Source organism: Trachemys scripta, chromosome 8 (assembly GCF_013100865.1).
Source record: "Trachemys scripta elegans isolate TJP31775 chromosome 8, CAS_Tse_1.0, whole genome shotgun sequence".
Classification (NCBI taxonomy): Eukaryota; Metazoa; Chordata; order Testudines; family Emydidae; genus Trachemys; species Trachemys scripta.
In genome coordinates this window covers 92,224,029-92,244,649 of record NC_048305.1, presented here as the reverse complement: position 1 = coordinate 92,244,649, position 20,621 = coordinate 92,224,029, and the positions used below count along the sequence as shown (strand labels likewise).

General features: G+C 40.3%; 1 protein-coding gene across 9 annotated transcripts in view; it reads right to left on the bottom strand.

Annotated features, from left to right (window-relative positions):
* The window catches only part of DOCK7 (dedicator of cytokinesis 7), a 155,845-nt gene that overhangs the window by 47,837 nt on the left and 87,387 nt on the right, over nt 1-20,621 (bottom strand). For 6 of the 9 annotated variants that reach the window (XR_004646968.1, XM_034780462.1, XM_034780463.1 and 3 more), the window contains 15 exons: nt 19,471-19,588; nt 18,661-18,731; nt 15,171-15,309; nt 14,642-14,743; nt 14,318-14,404; nt 13,452-13,683; nt 10,831-10,995; nt 9,842-10,011; nt 6,416-6,508; nt 5,076-5,165; nt 3,968-4,063; nt 3,704-3,844; nt 3,441-3,554; nt 2,343-2,513; nt 962-1,101 (listed from right to left, as the gene is read on the bottom strand). Coding sequence is in view for 8 of the 9 variants with exons in the window: in XM_034780462.1 (XP_034636353.1) it covers nt 962-1,101; nt 2,343-2,513; nt 3,441-3,554; nt 3,704-3,844; nt 3,968-4,063; nt 5,076-5,165; nt 6,416-6,508; nt 9,842-10,011; nt 10,831-10,995; nt 13,452-13,683; nt 14,318-14,404; nt 14,642-14,743; nt 15,171-15,309; nt 18,661-18,731; nt 19,471-19,588 (1,929 nt within the window). In the remaining variant the exon portion in view is untranslated. The remainder of the gene's footprint in view (nt 1-961; nt 1,102-2,342; nt 2,514-3,440; nt 3,555-3,703; nt 3,845-3,967; nt 4,064-5,075; nt 5,166-6,415; nt 6,509-9,841; nt 10,012-10,830; nt 10,996-13,451; nt 13,684-14,317; nt 14,405-14,641; nt 14,744-15,170; nt 15,310-18,660; nt 18,732-19,470; nt 19,589-20,621) is intronic. The other 3 variants (XM_034780466.1, XM_034780467.1, XM_034780469.1) reach the window with 1 other exon arrangement.

The following is a 20,621-nucleotide window of genomic DNA, read 5'->3' as shown; positions in this document are numbered from 1 at the left end:
ACTGTGTGTGCCCCGCCCTGATCCAGGGCCTGGGCTCTTTAACTGTTTGCCCGCTCAGCCCCTGCACCAGAGGGCCTGAGCTATAACTGTGTGTGCCCGCCCTGACCCAGGGCCTGGGCTCTTTACCTTTGCTCTGCTCAGCCCCTGCACCAGAGGGCCTGAGCCCCGAACTAACAGTTGTCTGCTCAGCTCCTGCACCAGCGGGCCTGAGCCCTGAACTCACGGTCGCGTGCTCAGCCCCTGTCTGAGGGCCTGAGCCCTGAGCTAGCTGTCGGTTTTGCTCCGCCCCTGCACCGGAGGACAGGAGCTTCTGAACTAACTGGCTGTTTACTTCCAGCAGTAGTGAGTCGGTGTGGCTCCCCTCCCGCCCAGGAAGGTCGAGCCCCGGCACGGACCTATTACAGGCAGTATTCCAAACTCTGAAAATTTCTTGCTGCATAACCTTGATAAACAACTTTAAAATATTCTATGTTTCACTTTATCCATCTGTAGTAAACTATATTTACTGGTCTTACAGGGGAGTTGTGAGGCTTAATTTATATGTATAAAGTACTTTGAGATCCTAAGATGAAAGGTGCTACTATACCTAAACCCAACATCAGCAGACATTTTCTTACTCTTGAAAATTATGTTCTTGCTACTGCTGCAAAAAAGCTACTTTCTGCAGATTCCACAGCCAATTGAAGAGTACCATTGAAAGCTCCAATGGGAGACTCTCATCCCCTCATTCTCAGCTAGGAGAATGTGCCTGTAAACGGGATTGGAGAGTCGGGGTTAAGAGATAGGAAAGGGGATAGAACAAGTAGGCAGGGAGGATTCTCGGGCTGGAGGACTTGTTTTCTACTCCCACTCTCCTCTCAGATTATACATGTAAATTAACTCTGTTCATGGCAGTAGTTTGCTTGCGATCCACCATCTACTTAGATTACAGTAACCTCTTGGGAAAAAGTTAAAAACTCACCCTTCAGCATCAGGATCTAAAATGACAGCCAGCTCTGTTAACACAAGCCCTGCCAAGTAATGCTGCTGGCGGAAAGGCACAGACAATTCAAACATATTTGCAATCTTCTGGTCTTGGACATTTGTAGAGAATCCAGAACTCTGTTGAAAAACCCAAGCATTAAAAGTTGTGTAATGAGCCACTGAGACACAGAAAGATACAGCTTATGAAATACAGGACAAGCCCTGTCCAGATTCAATAAAATCTCATGTCAGCCACTATTTCACTCATTTTTTGGCTACATATCTACTTATGTTACATGTAACTTAATTAACCCTTCAATAATTCAGAGTAGATGCATTTTACTTTTGTTCCCTTCTTAGTTAAGTATATGCATTACAAACCAGAGGATGAGAAAACAGTTAATCTGATGAGCAAGAGCAGGGCTACTGAGCAAGGCAACGTGTTTGCTGAGTAATGACTATTTTTTGCACATTCACTCTTTTGCACAGGATGGGAAAAGGTAGTAGAATGATGCGTTACAAAATGATAATAAATGGACCTTGGTTATTTTAATCATCACAGATGATCAGCACAAGTCTGAATAAAAGCCTACTGTTCTTCGCTTCAAAGGAAAACGTTCTGCTTACACATTATGGCTAAAAGTTTAGGGTTTCAGAGACGCACTTTAAGCTTTCATTATGGCAATCCTAATATGGGTAACTTAGCTACAAGGAGTAATGCCAAGTGTGCTGCCCATAGGCCCCTCTAAGCCACTCTACCTGCATTGCCCGTATTTTTTAAATAAGTGATCAAAGAGGCATTAGCAGGAAAGGAACCTGAACATGTGTGTGACACACCTGTCTCTGAGATTTACTCATAGACTCTAAGGTCAGAAGGGACCATTATGATCATCTAGTCTGACCTCCCGCATGATGCGGGCCACAAAAGCTGACCCACCCACTCCTGGAAGAATTCTCTCCCTTGACTCAGCTGTTGAAGTCCCCAAATCATGATTTAAAGACTTCAAATCGCTGAGAATCCTCCAGCAAGCGACCCCTGCCCCATGCTGCAGAGGAAGGCGAAAAACCTCCAGGGCCTCTGCCAATCTACCCTGGAGGAAAATTCCTTCCTGACCCCAAATATGGCGATCAGCTGAACCCCGAGCATGCGGGTAAGATTCTCTAGCCAGACCCTCTGGAAAAAGTTCTCTGTAGTAACTTTTAATATCCCATCATTGACCATTGTTACTAATTACCAGCAATGGCACGTTATTGACCTATTGACTAAAATCACTTTATCCCATCAAACCATCCCCTCCATAAACCTATCAAGCTTAATCTTAAAGCCAGAGAACAAAGCTCAGCTTGAATTTCCACGTGGCCTTTGCTACTTTGCCTACCTGAGAAGTTGCCGAAGACACAGACGGTGAGGGAGATGCAGGTGGCGTGAGTAGGCTACAGGGTAAATTCAGGGTGACGTAGTGCTCATGGCTGCAGATAATGCGGAGGAAGTCCAGCCTCAAGGATACAAGGATACTTGGATTTGGTAAGGAATAAAGCTTTGAAGACACCTGGCAAGAACAACACAAATTATACAGTTAATAGTAATGCAGCACACAAATGCAGCATGTGACTTCTGACATATCCTCCATCACCATGTTATACAGCAGGAAAGACTAGATTAAAGGGTTTTATAATGCTTTAGCTGTCATTAAACAGCAGTAAGACACACAACACTTCTCTGTAGTTTCAATTACAAGAGTCACATGTGGAACTGTACATTTAACATTTACCACAGCCGACAATGCTTATAACAATATAATATTTGCATAACAGGCACACTAATTACAATTACAAATTAAGTCCCATCTACTTCACATGCGATATTGAACTCCTATTGATTTCAGTAGGGAGTTGCACAAATAAGATCAAGGAAAACACATCAGCAGGCTGGCTAGTCACACACATAGGTGCTGGAACTAGGGGTGCTGGCACGCCCCCTGGCTTGAGGTGGTTTCCATTATATACAGGGTTTACAGTTTACTTCAATGGGTCTCAGCACCCCCACTATAAAAATGGTTCCCGCCCTTCCCTCCCGGTCACACAGTAGGCAACATAGTTCAAATACTATTATCGTTCAGGCCATCTACTATGGAATGTTTCAATCTGTAGTAAAGATGAACCTGAAGCCCAGATCCAAATACCCCCACACATCATGGATCCAAATTTTGCAGTCAAGCCCCTCCATTACTCTGGTGGCAACAACCATCAACTTAGTGGACTAACTCCTGATTTAGACAGTATACCTGAGAAGGGAATCAGGCACAGAGATGTAGAAGCATTAAAACACAAGCTGAATGACACATCAAGCTAATTTTTTTTAAAGTCACGCTGATAATGGAATGTTGTGCTCCTGCTTCGCAGCTGGTCCTAAGGAAGTTACAGTAGTGTGGTGTGACACCGTATCCAGCTAATACATAACATTTCTCTGCATTTACCTGTTTGTAGCAGGCCTTAATAAGGCTAAAGACAAACCCTCTATCCATGATAGACAGCAGATCATTGAGGAAAAATGCAAGACTGGTGTTGAGCCTTTCAATCATTTCTGTATCCTGAACGGGAGAACAAAAAGAGAAAATGCAAGGAAAAGAGCGCTGTTATATATGGTAACACAACAGTTTCAAATTAAGGCCCTGATCTATGCACCTGGATGGAACAAGCTGCAGAATTGGCCAGGATGCAGCTAAGTGCTTGCCATTACCTTCTGAAACCGAGAGACTATATCATTGGCAATTGTGCTGACCAGAGCACATATGTCATCCATAAAACGTTCCGGAAAACGATTCTTCCTTGGAGCATCCAGTTTGTCAGCAAAATACAAATGATGCACCATACTCTTCACCTACAGGAAACATATATTACTAGTAACGGTCATTTGTGGAAAGCATTATGCTATTAACAGTGGTGTCTGTTTTACTAAAAACCTGGATTAATCCTAAAATTAATGGGTTTCCAATTTGCTCACCATAAGCTCGAAGAAGAACCACGCCTGCTGTAAAGCTGCCTCCCGAACGCTTCCACTGCAGACGACCCACTGTAAGGCCAGTTCTTCATGAAAAAGCTAAACAGATTCAAATCCAAAGTTAGTCCTAGTACCCAGGTTGGCTTGCAACACAATCCACGTGAAAAATGGAAGCACAACACATGAAAAATATGGAGAACAATGAGGATAAGCAAAATAATAAATGTTAATGCAACAGCAGTGACAATGTCCCTTAAAGGATCCCCCCAATAACAATATAGGGCGCTGCTATGATGTGTGAGGTGAGAAACAGCACGTCATTTTGGTCCAACATTAAAATTTAAGTGTTGACAATTTTCTTCCCTCCCAAAATATTTGTTGCTCAAATTAGTTTAAAAATCTACCTTTCTGCCTGGTCAGATTCTTGAAGTAAAAAGGAGTAAAAAGGGGACATATAAAGCAATTTGTACACAACTGTATATTTATTTTGAGAAAGAACTTTAGCAAAATGGTACATATGGGAAAAATAAACCATATTGTGCTAACAGCCACCTTCTTGCTTTAGTTTCAATTCCCAGAAAGAACAAATCACAGACTAGTAGAAGTCACTGGTGTTGTTTTTATTATTCAAAAAGTCAAGAGATTTTGTGTCACTGGCATTATTTAGGAGTAGATTCTTACCTCCTTTCAATGGGCATAAATCCAGAGTAAACCCTGACTTCACTAGAGTTACACTGGATTTACATTCATGTAAGTGAGGTCAGAATCTGGCCCTCAGTGTTAAATAGCTAACACATTTTAATTCATTGTATTAGAGCAAGTCATTTACATAATCCAACAGCAGCACTAATATTTTTTTAAAACCTATAGTAATTCCATCTAAGCAACAGGAACATTCATCAGACAAGCCTCTCCTGCTATTTTTACTCATCCTCATTCACTGAGTCAGGACATTTTATATTTGCTAGTGATCTAGTACAGAGAAGTGCTCAGCAAAAGCAGTTCCCCAATGAACTCTGAAAATCAGGCCAAAATAAAAGATAGACAACCATGTTTCAGAATGACTCGACCTCCATGCCCCACGATATCAATTGTCTTCACTGACATCTACCTTTTTAGTTGGTAACCGTCCTGTTAATGTTTGTAAGAAACTTGACGTCTCTGTGTGCGAAGACATACGATTACAACTTCGATCTGTAGCCTACGGAGTGGAGATGAATGAATGATGACAGCACATTAAAGTTTGCTGGGGATGGTTTCTGCAGCTCAAGGACAATGTACATTTACAAAATACTGTTTAACAGTAGATTTCACAGGTTTTTACACCTTCCCTCCCTCTCAAACTCTTAGCCATCTGTTTAAACAAACAGAGTGACAACAATAAAAAGCATTGTTGTGTTTTTTTTTGTTTTTTTTTTTTAAGATTTACATGTTCTTTAAATAAAAGCATGTTTTTATGCACAAAGACATTTAATGCTGCAAAGCATGAAACTTTTCCATACTTATATTCTGTCAGCATGCAGATGTCTGGAATGTAACATTTTTATATGATTCAGTGTCATACCTCTCAATCTACCAGTCCATATGAGTGGACACTCCCTTCCCCCCCCCAAAATGACCCACCTATTAGTACCGGGAATCAGAAAATTACATGAGGTTTTTTCTTTTAGCACACACAACTTTATCCATAAACTCAATTTCTGGATTCAACACTTCTGATGGAAATAACTTGCCTTAATGCAAGTTAGTTCAGACTAGATTTGTGTGGGAGGGAGGTAAATTTAAGTTTACAAGGAAGGAAAGTTGAGAGGTATGTTCAAAACAATCATGCAGTGTAAAGCAACAGGCAACCAGGGTTAAATAAGTGAAACCCATCTTATGTAAGCCACTACAAATTTCATACTTTGCAACACAGAACAGATACAGCTGCATCTTATGAATCATTGCTTCCAGTACTTTGTTTTGGTTTAATTATCTCTCATTCAAACATTCACATTAAAAAGGAAGGATCAATGGAATATGAAGGATACTAAATGCTTTATGAAAATGGTAAAATGGTTCACGACGATAAAACAAAAAGCAAAGATGATGCGGCATAAAATTGTGATCAACGTTCCCATTAAAAAATGTGCTTCACCTAAAGTAGAAACTAATGTTAAAAAACAACAACAAAGGAAAGGAGCTGTAGCATCTAAATTTCACAAACCAGCAACTACTGAAATGAAAGGAAGGGGACACTGTTTATGCATTTTTGGGGTTTTCATGCAGTGTGGGAGGGAGGAGGAGAAGTGCTAATTTTAAAATAAAAAATAAAAATCACTAACTTTTCAAAGATTGAAAAAAGCAAGCCACCAAAACTATAGTATACACTTAAAGGGAGATGTTCTTTAGGAAAAGATCAGCCAATAAAAAACAAAAACAAAAAAACCAAAACTCTAATGTAGACACCACCTGTGTTGACTCTGCACTTGGACTGGGGTTGGATCCCCATGGGGCAGCTTTGGGACCACCAGTGTTTACCCAGGAATTGGAGCGGTCTAAACCCTGAGCATATAATAGAAAGCAGTTGGGAAAGGAAAGACATATTACATGTTGCATGCCACACAGTAGTCTAATTTAGAGATATGCAGTCCTTAAAAGAAATCAAAATGTGTTTAACACACACGTCACCAATTAGTACTGTTAAAGCAACCTGAATTCTCAGGCACGTGTTGAGAAATTTTAGTCCCGAAGGTTATTTTTATTATTTTTCAATCACACAAACATAACATTAACACTGATGAGAGCATCTGTTCAGGCTACACCTGTTGTATTTGTACTCTCCATGCACCAAAATCATTATGAGACCAAATATTGCTCTTACTTACATCTTGAGTAAATCCAGTGACTTCAGTGGAGTTACTCTAGATTTATACTGATGTAGCAGAACAAAATCTGGCTCATAGATGATGGGAACCACAAAAGATGGTCTGTGAGGTTTCTATATTTCTTGAGCCAGGCTATTTGCCATACAGTGTTCATAAACCCCACAAGTCCTGTTGAGAAATGTATGAGCTCTGAAGAGACATCAAAAGAGCTCTCAGACATTTGCATGTTCACAGCAAAGAACGCTAATATTCTGAAAAAAATAGTGCTAGGCACTCGATGTCAATAAGGACCAAATGGGAAAAAAGGTGTTTTTTCTAGACCCAAAGCTGTATTTGAGATATGACATTTTGAAAAAAAAAATTAGGCTTTTCATAACATGATAATTTTTTTTCATATTTTCATATGTTGGAGAAAAAAACCACCCGTCTAATTAATATGGAATTTGTTCCCCAAATCCTCCTCCACCAAGAGACTATGCATACAACATTTCAGGTGGAAAAGAATTATGTTTCCACTCATTAGTCCCAAGAAAGTTAAAGAAAAGGTAGGAGCAGACAAAACTGAGCTCATTCCAGAAACTGTTTTACATCATCAGTTTGATTCAAAGACTATTGAATGCGATGGGAGCCTATTAACGCCAAGGGGCTTTGGATCAGATCTTATGGGATAATTACTACATACATAGCTCCTCATAACATTCTCAAATGAACTTCAGTCCTCACCTGGGAGAGAGGACTTTGCAATCTCCATGCCAACTTTGCTTAGATGCCCAGAAAAGGTGCAGTTTAGATGCCAGCTATGATGGTGGTTTTTGAAATAGAGACTTTTGTCAACTACAAACTGGATCCAGACCACCAATTCATTTCTCACAACCCATTAAAAACTCACACCAAACTTGAGTCCAGATTTATCCTTGAGGTTATGCTATTGAGCCATCCAGTATGAGAGAGCACAGCATTGTTGTAATTTTGCTCAAACAGACTCAGTAACAAACAGACAACACAAACTGGAAAATGTTGTTCTGTTCTGAATTATGATTCAGCAGAAATGAAGAAAAGCCCTGATCATGGAAAGGCACAAGCGTAATTTTACACTTTGAGTAGAAGTCAATGGGACTACTTGCAGTGAGTCAAGCTAAGCACATGTCTTGATCCTGCAAACGCCTAAGCACATAACTTTGCTCACATGCACAGTCCTAATGACTGCAATGTAGATCAAGTGACACATGGACTCACGTGTTTACAGGAGTGGGAGCCAATTTTGCTTTATATTGGAAAGCGTAGAAGCCCCTCCCCCTGTCACAATGTATAGAATTGAGAGTTTCCTCTCCTTTCAAGGAGTAGTAAATATGAAGTACATACAACTTGGTTAAATTCCAGGCAATGACTGAGGTCCCAGTCCTGTAAGAGGATCTGTGTGGGTGCATCCGCTTGCTTGTGCAGATCCACTAGCAGGATTATATTCAAGCATTATATTCATAGCAGTCAAAAAACGGATATTTTCTGTTTTTTTCCCCAGCATACTTCCAACAATTTAGGAAATCTACATATTTTTATTACAAGGGCAAAATGGTATAAAGGCTATTTTTGGCAGATGCCAAATTTGCTTCAAAAATAATAAGAATCCCAAAATAGTGAAAGACAGAGATTAGTATCAGATCCAAAACCTCCTGCATTATGTTGATCCAAAGCAATCCTTAAACACTGTAAGAGAGATAACTTAAAGATTTTTAGAATAAAATCAGAAATATGAGTCAGTGATGGCTTAAATGGAATCTACCAGATAACCCACACAACAGATAACAAATATAAGGGTTTATTCCAAACAATTAAATGAAACAAACAAAATGATGGGTGCTTTTTAAAAATAAAACACCTCTCATGATTGGTCCTATTTTCAAGTGAAGGCTCTTTAGTAGGATGGCCACTTGCTTAAATCATTATTTGGGTATGTACAAATGGTATTTTGCACCTATGTACCACTTTCAGCATTTTATGAAGACATCTATATTTTGACTATTGGATTTGATAGATTTAAATGTAATTATTTTTCTTAGATTCTGTATATTCATATCCAGCCTAGTATCTGCTGACCAAGCTACTAGCAAGAAATATTTCCATTAACAGTAGTCTACACATTAGCTTTTTAAGCACAGAGTATGTATCTGGAAGAAAATCTCTTTCCATTTTCTATTGCCACATTATTCACTCAGTCAGCACATGGAAAGCGTCTAATATCCTGTGTAAATTCCACATGCACATCGCTCCCCTGGGCGTTTCACAAAAGGTCAAGGTTGTTTAATTAGTGAGACATCTAAGTGGATCTTTAAACTTTTTTAAATCTTTTAATCCTTGCTTTATTTATTTATTTTAAATAATGATTCACCGAACAGAACTTATCTTGTCTTCTGTCTGGTGAGAAAATTACATTTTTAGTCATTCAAAAATTAGTGACATCTCTGTCTCAGACCAAAGCCTCCCCTGCCTTTCTTTGAATACAGGATTGACAAATGTCAAACTGACCCAGGTGGGTGACTTTACTAACAAACTTGATTAGTTGATTTTTCAAGGACTGGGGGTAAAAGTTCTTTCAAGATAATCCATGCTGGAAGAATGAAGGGTGGTGGTACTGGTGGGGAGGGGTTGTGACACTTTATACCAGAGGAGGGCCAGAGAATATATATAAAATAAAAAAGAATCCTGCCCTCTCAGCCACCATGTCTTTACAGGGAACACTTGTCAGGAGACAGGGTAATATCCGATTGGTACTTGTTTCTCTCTCCTCTTAGGGGTCTTTAGCAAGTCAAATAGAAACAGTGGCATGTGTTCTGGGAGCAAGATGCCAGCTACTTTCCCAGCATAGGGAAAGACACTGAAGGGGTCATCAGTAAGGATGAGTGAATACAGATTTATTTTTGAAAGGACAAACACGTTAAAGTTCCTTCTTCATTTGTTTTAAGATTGAAGAGAAATGTGGAGTTTCCTAGGAGCCTTAGTTGTGCAATCATACCTTACTTCCAATGATTGACCGTACTTCATCATCTGGTGAGGTCGGAGTCCCAGATATATCCGGATTGCTGTTACTAAGACTCCTTGAGCGATTCAAATTAAGGCTTGCTGGTCGGACAGCTGATCGAGCCATAGTAGCATAATGCACGGATCCCCCCAAACCACCAGGACCTACAATTTCACACAAGAGAACATCTTGTAATGTTATAAATCATGGCCACAGAGTGGCTGCTTTGCACCAGTCTGCTGCTGCAAAGCGTCTGCATACCTGGTGGATCCGGGCAGCAGGGGCCTCCTCCGATGGCATAGGGTAGCTGTAGCAGCTCCTGTGCCATCCCCACACCTGGCTCTCCAGTATAGGGGATGTGGCTGGGAAAAAGGGGGCATGGTCAGAACGCCATTCTGTCCACTGATCCCTGACTATTGGAATGGCCCCTGGGGACTGTTGGCAACTGGTGTAAGATAAAGCAGCCTTCATGCTGCTCTATCTTGTGCTTGGAATCATGCTGATATTTGGCAGCCCCACGCCTGGGGGGGGGGGGGGGGGGGGGGGGGGTCACAAAAATGGCTTAATGTCACATTAATTCCACTCCAGATTTGTGTCAAGCCCAGTCTGTCCAATCTGGAGAATATGAGCTCATGTGCACATTCACAAAAGAATACATTTACTCCCAAAAAAGAAATCTACTGCTATGTATGCTTTGCAGTTATATAACACTGCCCATCTGACACTCAACACACCTTACAAACATTAACTGATTAAGCCTTCGAAGCAGGCAAGTACCATTAAATCCTTTGTATAGATGGGTCCACTGAGTCATCTGTGGACTAACAACCAAGATGTAACCCCCCAGGGATGGTTGCTAGCACCTGTTCTAAACAAGGAACAATATTCTCTCTCACATTCAGCTATGTATAACAAAGCTCTTTCACCAAACGCAATTCCAATTGCTCAATAAAATGTGTTTTAAAAACAAGAAGTGAAGATACCTGGTGAAGGTGAATTGGGATAGGTATTTGGTAGACGAAAAACATAATAAATATAGGAAGTGAGAAGGTTGTTTCGGCCATGCTGGTCCTGGTTTCCTTCTAAGTTTTTGTGGAGTCTGTTTATGATTGATGCCATCGCTTCAAAAGATGCTTGACCCAGGTTAACTGAAAGAAGTAAGGTGAGAAGTTTGGTTATAAGAGTTCAGCAGTACCTGTGATCACACTATAAATGCTCATTCCATTCATCGCTTAAAAGATAAACAGCAGAGCAGGTCATAAAACAGAAAAAGTTTCTTATGAAGTATTTTACTTGAAATTTGGACCAGCTCTAACAAACAGTTTAAGGATCAGATACGAGCTGTAGTGATGAGCCTCTATTTGGTTTCATATAAAATTTAATGATGTTAGCGCTCAGTCCTAGAACACTGGAATCAACTGAAGTTTTGCCACTGATTGCAATGGGAGCAAGCTCAGGCCGCGAGTTAATGAAAAGATAAAATCCTCGGGATGTTCACAGAATTCTTCTCCATTAACAGTTTTGCTGCAGTCAAGCTGCAACTGAAGTATGAAATGTAGCAACAAGAACTGCCCAGTTCTGTATCTGAACCGGTTATGTTCTAAAAATGAGTACACAGAAAGCCTAATGTGGCTACAGGCTAACAAAATATGGGCAGACCCATGTTTGTAGCTGGAACCAGTTTATGACCATAGTTATTTAAAAGGCAGCCCCCAATTTCATGAGCCCAAAACAAAAGACACTTGTGGAACAAGAGAGATTTTTTAAAAAATAGAGCCACTCTTCATGTTTCAAAAACACACCCTTTCCCAAACAAATAAAAAAGAAAATGATTAGTGATTTTCAAAGACATTTAGGGGCTTTTGACATATCTTCTATTATGTCTAAATTCATTAGATTGCTTTGAAAATCTCAACTTATAGTTTTAAACAATGAGGGCTTGAATATCATTTTCATGTAAGACCTCTTTATACTACTAGAGTGGTCTAATAAGGCTTAGTGCAAATGAGAATCAGGTCCCAAGATTTAAAATGCTTACTATTTGGTATGCTAGGTTTTAATAAGAATGGGCCAAATTCTGCTCTCACTTACACTGATATAAATCCAAAATAACTTCAATGAAGACAGTGTTGGATCTCTAAAAGCAGAATAGGACCCAATGCCTGTACTATATAAGCTGACATTCACACTTGAAATCTTTCCTCCTTTTAGAAGACAAGCTGAATCTCAGAACTGGCATACAATACATATAACTGCGCAAATGGTGCAAAAGTCACGCTAGCTACTTTTCAAGTCTATTTCACCTACATCATCAACCTCATCCAAAGTGTATTAATTCTATTCCTGTCTATTCAAGATATCATACCTACATACAGCATAGGTAAGTATCTACATGACCTCAGAGCACGAGTCTCATTCACTTTCAAAGGCAGCCACCAGTAAATTCCAACTGTATATATTTATTGTGGGTGCTCCAGGAGTGAAAAGTAACTTGCTTATCAGAAGCACAGAATACCTCAACAAACTTGCTCACTTATTCCATCTAATCAAACAATCCCCTGCGCACACTGTGGACAGTAAGTACAGCAGTAGCTTCTTCACCTGTGTTTGAACTGTAGGACTTTAAATACTGACAGATTCCACTAAGTGCTCAATTATACCATTAAAGCCCAGCCCATAACAGAGAGCTGAGTGGAGCTGCATTGCTTGTGGTGGAGGCAAAGGGTGGAATTACTGCTGGCAGGATCAGATTCATAATGACTACATTATGAGGAGGAGGTTGGACTAGATGACCTCCTGAGGTCCCTTCCAACCCTGATATTCTATTATTCTAACTAGATAAGTTCATGGATGATAGGTCCATCAACGGCTATTAGCCAGGATGGACAGGGATGGTGTCCCTAGCCTCTGTTTGCCAGAAGCTGGGAATGGGCGACAGGGGATGGATCACTTGGTGATTATCTGTTCTGTTCATTCCCTCTGGAGCACCTGGCATTGGCCACTGTCGGAAGACAGGATATTGGCTAGATGGGCCTTTGGTCTGACCCAGTATGGCTGTTCTTATGTCCTTATGAACAAACAGCATCTAAATCTAATGTTATCTAGGCCAAGATTTTTCAAGGTGACTAAGGACGTTGGGGGTCTCAAACTCTAGGTGCTCAGCTTGGTGACACCTTAATAGGTCCAGGTTTTCAGAAAGTGCTGAGCACCCATCCTCTGAAAATCAGGTCTCTTTAAGCATCTTAAATTGGGCAACATAACTCATAATAAGGGTGACCAGATAGCAAGTTGCAAAATCGAAACACTTTTTTTTCAGGGAGTGGGGAAGGGGGATAGAGTTGTGTATATAAGACAAAACCCCTAACTTCAGGATGTCAGGTCACCCTACTCATAAGTCACTTTGGAAAAATCTTGGCATTAGATATTTCTAGTATGTATCATTACAGATCCAGATGCCAGCATGTTTTATTTTGAGGATACATTGTATATTTGCATTCCTAAAATGTTGGCATGAATATGGGACTGTTTTAATTTCTACGTAAATATAATAAAGTTGAAAGCGTCAGTTTATCAACTGTGTTTGTATAAAACTTCAAGAAAATACCTATTTGGCCTGCAATGACAGGAGGTCTCACAACCAGAAGAATCAGCTTGTCAAGCAGGAGATGAAGAAATCGCACTACCGGCTCCAGCTGAGATGAATTTAAAGCTGAAATGCTGCTCTTCAATTCATTTTCCAAATTGTTCTCCATAATTCTCATGTCTCCTATTCGCACAGGAAACATGTGCTCGTCCAGAGCATGAACAAGTGCAAAGAATTTGTCAAGGTAAGGGTCCTACACACAAATAAAGTGATATTTATAAATGTGTTACTTTCAAAGTCTAAATGGATCTATCTTAAGTATCCCATTCATTGAGGATTTATCAACAAAACACATGCAAACCCCCACCTCCAACCACATCACAAATAAAATAACACAATATGTAAAAACATCCAAAAAGAAACCTGGGACTTCAAAATAAAATATGTGAAGTATTTATTAGTCAAAAGGAGTGCAGTTTCACGTTGTAGTTCAAGTACAACTGGAAGAGGACACAATTAGGAAAGGAAAAGAAAGATAAACAGGAAAAAAATGAAAGTCTGAGATCTGAGTAGTACATGTATCTAAAATTACAAGGATATAGGCCACAGGCCGAGGAGCTGAAAGTGTTGCAGGCCATTCTGTCATTAGGTGTGCACCCAAAACTCCTACTGACCTCAATGGCAATTATCAGGATGCACTGTCAGCAGAACTGGGGCAATGGTTCTGTTTTCAGTCCTCTCAGAACTTTACATCCCTTGTTACTTTAAACTTTCATTTAAATTGATGTGAGTTTATTACACATTTCTTACAAGTGGGAGATTCAATGTTGCCATTGTCAAATGACTATCAAGCTACATGTGTGACTAAGTCTGCTATTAATAGTTACCTGTGTGTGGATGGATGATACGGCAACAACTTCTACATTGAAAACTCCTTTGTGATTATCTACCCACTTCATTCCAGGAAGGGGCACCTATAGGAAGTTAATAAAATCATTAACTCATATAAGACACCTCAGGCATTACCTGTAGGAAAAGAGAAAGATAAGGTTCTTCTAATTAAAATACTAACTCAATTTTACTGTCAGATGATACACACAGCACTTTTTAGAGTTAGCAGTTTTCAAGAAATAGCCTAAGAATTTCAAATTTTTCTATAGCTTTTTCCTTATATCTTCTTCTGAGGGATTTCAGCATGAGCAATAACTGACCTCTGGAGAAAGCACAGAATAAGCCTGTGGTGGTTTTTCCAATGAAACAGGTAGGCAGAACTGACCAGTCTTCAAACGTCCATTTTGAAGCATTGGTATCCACTTTAAGAGAGGGGGGGAAAAAACAACACAATATATTGAGTCCTACAGGGCTGAATTTCACAGCAAACATTTTCTGGATGGAAACATGGCTAATGTGTGATTAGTGGCCATGCTAGACTTTTAAAAGTTGAAGCACTATTCAAATTATGTCATCTACATAACGGGGGGAGGGATAGCTCAGTGGTTTGAGCATTGGCCTGCTAAACCCAGAGTTGTAAATTCAATCCTTGAGGGGACCATTTGGGGATTTAGTTGGGGATTGGTCCTGCTTTAAGCAGAGGGTTGGCCTAGATGACCTCCTGAGGTCCCTTCCAACCCTGATATTCTATGATGTGACAATGCTGAGTAAAATAAAAACAAATACATTAATAATATATCCTGCTTTGGATCAAAATTTGATTTTGTTGAAAGAAATAAAGATGCTTACAGTGTATCCAACCGGCGTCTCAAGAGGAGTGTTTTGTTTTTGTTGGCAACTGACATGATAGAAAGTAAAAAGCAGGTGGTGATGATCAGTTAAAGTGGCAGGGAGTTTAATTTTGATTTCTTCATGAAAATCAGGCGATCTGTTTAGAAACAAAACCATCAACTCAGTTACCAATTCAAATTCTGTAATTAGGATTATTACTGGCATTCAGATAAACCACGCTTGGCCTGGTGGCTTCGCCTTTATTTTTTCCAAAATCCTTTTTAGACTGGCTTAGATTGAACCCTTTGTGCAAAGAAGGAAATAAATGGAGTACCTCAGAGGATTACAAGTTTTACTTTCTGATCGGTGTTTGGAAGGATATATTAGCTCAGACAATATTTGTACTGGTCTGCCAAAAGTTGTCAGAATACATTGGGCCTTAAACATGGGTGTCATCTTCTTGAACAATTAGAGAAAGTATTTTTGCTATTTCATTGAACAGTAAATCAAATCTGATTAGCTTCCAGACTTCATTTTTTAATCTAATATTTTATCACGCTGCACTTCTCCTCCCATCGAAGTCTGAGTGAATGCTAGATTCCCATGCTGCTGCGGTTGTCATCTGCAGTTCCTGTTTCCAAGTTCAAGAGGCGCTCTAGAGGCTAGTGAGCCAATTAAGGACAGTTCACAAAGCACGGAAATGGGTGCTTCACTTGAAGCACATGAGCCTTGTGCTACTCCCACCATTAAAGTTCACTCTGTGTTTAAGGGATTTGCTGGACGGAGCTTAATGTTTTATGCCATTTGAAAGCTGAGTTTTCCAGGTTTCTGATTCTGGCTGGGATTTTTAAGGGGATGTCTTTCCTGCAGAGTTAACTTGGGATCTTACTCAGAGTTAACTTGGGATCTTACTTTTACTATTGTAAAATGTTCACAGGTCCTTTGGACCAACAGCACTATTTCAGGAATGGTCCACAATTTAAACGATACATTCATGGACCTCATGCCAGCTCAAGCTGGAAGCAGATCTATAATTTATCAGCGTTTTTGTTCATTTTCATAAATATCTTTGCGTTCAACAAAGCATTTTTCCTGTCTACTAATAAAAATAATGCTTTATTCTAAAAAGGAAATGAATAAATGAATTTCCTTTCTAAAAATATAGACAATACTCAGGTATTGCTGCTAACCTCACTCCCATTTACACACAGAGCCCCCTCACCTGATCTGGATGGTGCTTTAAGCCTGGGCTAGTTGGCCAGGCTGGAGCGACAGGTTAAAGCCTGAATGCTGCTTTCACTCAGGTTAGTAACCCACTCATGCTGCAGTGCAGATGCAGGCTAAATAACTCGAGTGCTGATAGTCTATCAGTGCCTTCCCACAATTCCCCCATGTGCCCAGAGGACAGACGAGTTCCCCACAATTCACATAGAACAGCTCAGTTTATGGCACTACAAAGAACCATAGGATGTGCCCTCAGAAATCTTAGCAACGCACATGGCGGAGTGCAGCACCAGTGAGAACATAATAATTTGAGTCTGGCTTTGCAGTGTGGCTGCTTACACTCGGGAATAGACTAACCTGGGTGCCAATCACCAGAGTTAATCCTGCAGTGAATCCAGACCCTAAGGCAGTGAGGTGCTCACCTCCTCGTGCCGTTGTTTTCAACCTGGGATCCGCAAACCTCTGGGGGTCTGCAGACTATGTCTAAAATTTCCAAAGGGGTCAGCACCACCACTTCAAAATTTTTAGGAGTCTTCAAATGAAAAAAGGTTAAAAACCATTGTCCTAGTGAATTTCACTGGAATTTGGGCACCATAGGCTCCTTTGAAAATCTTAGGTTTTAACAGCATTTGTTATAGCTCTAAGCATTCTAGAGACTGAGGCTTTGGAAAGAAGGTCAGAATTGAAATGGGGAAGAGGTACAAGGGTAATCAGAATGATGTGATTTTTAACATGTCCTATGTCTTGTGAACCATAAGAAATGGAAATGAAGTCTACACATTTCTGGAAGGCCATAACTCTAGGCTGTACAAGTATATATAGCATATATTGTTAGCCCCTGTTGTATGAGAGATATTAAATAGTGCCTGTTGGAAAATCTTCATAAAAATACTCCCAATTTTTGATTGACTAATATTAAACATTAAAATGTTCACAGGTCCTTTGGACCAACAGCACTATTTCAGGAATGGTCCACAATTTAAACGATACATTCATGGACCTCATGCCAGCTCAAGCTGGAAGCAGATCTATAATTTATCAGCGTTTTTGTTCATTTTCATAAATATCTTTGCGTTCAACAAAGCATTTTTCCTGTCTACTAATAAAAATAATGCTTTATTCTAAAAAGGAAATGAATAAATGAATTTCCTTTCTAAAAATATAGACAACTGGAGTACTACATAGACTTCTCCTGCCATCCATCTCCACCCTCTGACAAACAGAGGCTAGGGACACCACTCCTTACCCATCCTGACTAATAGCCATTAATGGACCTAACCTCCATGAATTTATCTAGTTCTCTTTTAAACCCTGTTATAGTCCTAGCCTTCACAACCTCCTCAGGCAAGGAGTTCCACAGATTGATCTGTTATTTAATTGTTTTTGAGTGAATGCTAATAATTATAGATTAGGTCAATTTTCAAATGAGATGTTCATTCTATTTTCAGCAAAAAGCAAGCACATAGATCTGGCATGAAATCCTTGTAAAGCATCCACTGACTTCAATGAGGCCAGGATGTCATGCTTGATTTTTGTATCAAACTACCAATTGTCTGCTTATTTTAAGTTAGAGCCATACGGAATACAATTTTCACTAACTTTATACATTGCAATCAGAGTCCAACACCAGTCCCACTGAAGTAAGAGCCTTGTCCTTCAGTGCATTTCTGTAAATGCAAGAGGTTGTGAACAAATGCAAAACTGGGGCCAACTTGTGCAATCCTTACTCAGGTGAGTACTCCTTGCCTCAGGTAGTGCCACTGGCTCTACTGGGACTATTTTCATGAGTAAGGACAATTAGTTTGAGTAAGTGTGTCTGAGTCAGAACTTTGGGCTCAAAAACTGCAAGCTACCAAGTACTCTGAGCATGTGCTTAACTTCAGCACATAAATAGTCCCCATTGACTGATATGCCTAACTTTACGCTTGTGCTCAAGTGTTTCACTGGATCAGGCTGGTGTGCTCAGTGTCTTGCAAGAAGGAACCTTTTAGGATTCGATTCACCTCTCACATCAGTTTTACCCAGAATACTCCTAATTTATACCCCTAGGAGAGCAGACTCTGGCCCTCAGTCTCTATAAAAGTACAACTGGAGTATTAGGTGCTGTCTTTATTTTTTTATATATGATAAGCACTGAGTGTATTGTCAGTGTTAAATAAACAATGAGTCAGATTCACATTGCATTGCTCCACATTCACACCAGTAAAACTCCTCTGACTTGAGTGGAGTAGCATTGTGGTGAATAAAGCCCAATTGTTTTTTAAAAGCAGCTTTTGTATTTTACCTGTTATGATATACTACCGCTGTGTATGCTTCTTTTGAAAATTCAGGACAGCTAGATTTACCAAAGATAACCTGCAGAAACACAACAGAAGAAGCATTAGAATTTGCGCCAGAGTTCTACATTGTTTGAGGCTTAGGGCCAGACCCTCAGCTGCTGTAAACTGAAGTCAATGGAGCGGTAGTGATTTACACCAGCTGAGGATTTGGCTCTTCATTGCTATACAACATCTTTCGATCATTTGAAAAATTATTTCATAAACCCAGTTACAAAAATTGGGTGGAGTGGGGCCAGCCGAAGACTTGGCCGATGAGGCCATGTGGTACAGCTAGCTCTCATTCTCAGCTGGGCAACACCAGGAGGAAGGAAGCAAGGGGAACAGAGAGAACAAAAGAATGGGAGTGTGAACGTGGGAAAGGGAGAAGGAACCCACAGACAGATCCTCAGCAGGTGTAATTCAGCGAGCTCTGTTGGCTGAGAATCCGGGCCTGAATAAGAGTAGAACGTAAGATTAAATTTTTTTTGCCACTGAAGCAAAAATATTACATTACCAGCCTAACGGGCGGCCACTACAGACTTCCTGAGTCTGGCTCTGGAACATCAGTTGCAACTCAGCTGCTTGACAAACTGCATTTAAATGTGTGCTGTGTTCTGAAATGCTCTTATTTTAATTCCAACAGAAACAGTCATCCTGAAAGATCTTTTCAGAGCATTGTTAGTTACTGCACCACCGTTCTGGCAGTGCAGATGGTAACACTTTACATTGGCAGCACCCAGCAGTTACAGGAACTGAAAGCAAAGCATATTCCTTACTGGCATGGCATTGCTTGGATCCTCTCCGTACATAAACTGGACTTTCACAGTGATATTCCTGGCAGAGCCCTGCCGGTTGGCAAAGTTAAGGCTCTGAGGGTAGACATACAGAAGATTTCTGCAAAAAACAGAAGCATTAGCATTTACCTCAACATGAAAACTCTGGGTAGCACACACAACTATTGACACTATAATCTACAAAAACAAGTAGAAATTCAATGGAACATATGAAGGTCTTGGCATTTTTTCCTTATTACCCCCCCAACACACACTCCACCCTCAACGGTGATTTGGTTATAACTCATGCTCCAAACGTCAAACCTCAATTCTCCCAGCTAAGTGACAGGCTCCGACACAGTAATTCTATGCCATTGCCATTCTAAAGCTTTCTTGCCATTTTAAAAAGAGTTCTGTTCAATGAGTTTACTACGTCAACAATTCCACTGGAAAGCAAGAGCATCAATAAGGAAGCATGTGGAAAGTTTTAAATTGTCCCAACACACCCACCCACCCGTCTCCCATGAAGCACCTGCCTTGCTGACACTTGTGAGGGGATGAAGGAGAAGATATCAGGATGGTGTCAAAGTGCAGTTCTCCTCTGAAAAGTGACTATATAAAAATGGCACCTACTTACTCAGCAGATCTGCACCTTCTATCAGTTGTACCTGCTTACTCTGGTGACTGAAATAAGGTTTTACTATTTTTTACTCCTCTTAGAACTGCAAAACCCATACAAGTGAGCTGGATTTTATTCTGACTCATGCATCACCAACAGTATTGTGAACCACAAGCTCCATTCTCTCTTATGTAGCAATTCCTCCTGCAGGGGAGAGAGGAACCTCCAGGTGATTGATTCCTCATCGTCTTGCTCCTTGTGCAGTGATCTACACCAGTGCAAAGCACGTGTAAGACAGATGTAGCGCATTACTATTCTGATTTGGTGGTAGTTTTTGCACTCCCTTTGCACAGGTATAAATGACTACACAAGGTGTAGGGCAAAGAAGAATCAAGTCCCAGGAGTTTCAAACACTCAGCGTTGCCTATTCACACTTCTATTGCAGGGGAATGGTTTGCCCCAGCCCAGGGATCCAGAGGAAGCTGGAATATCCACCCCCTTCACAAGCAAGACCACACTGGCCCACTGGTCCCTG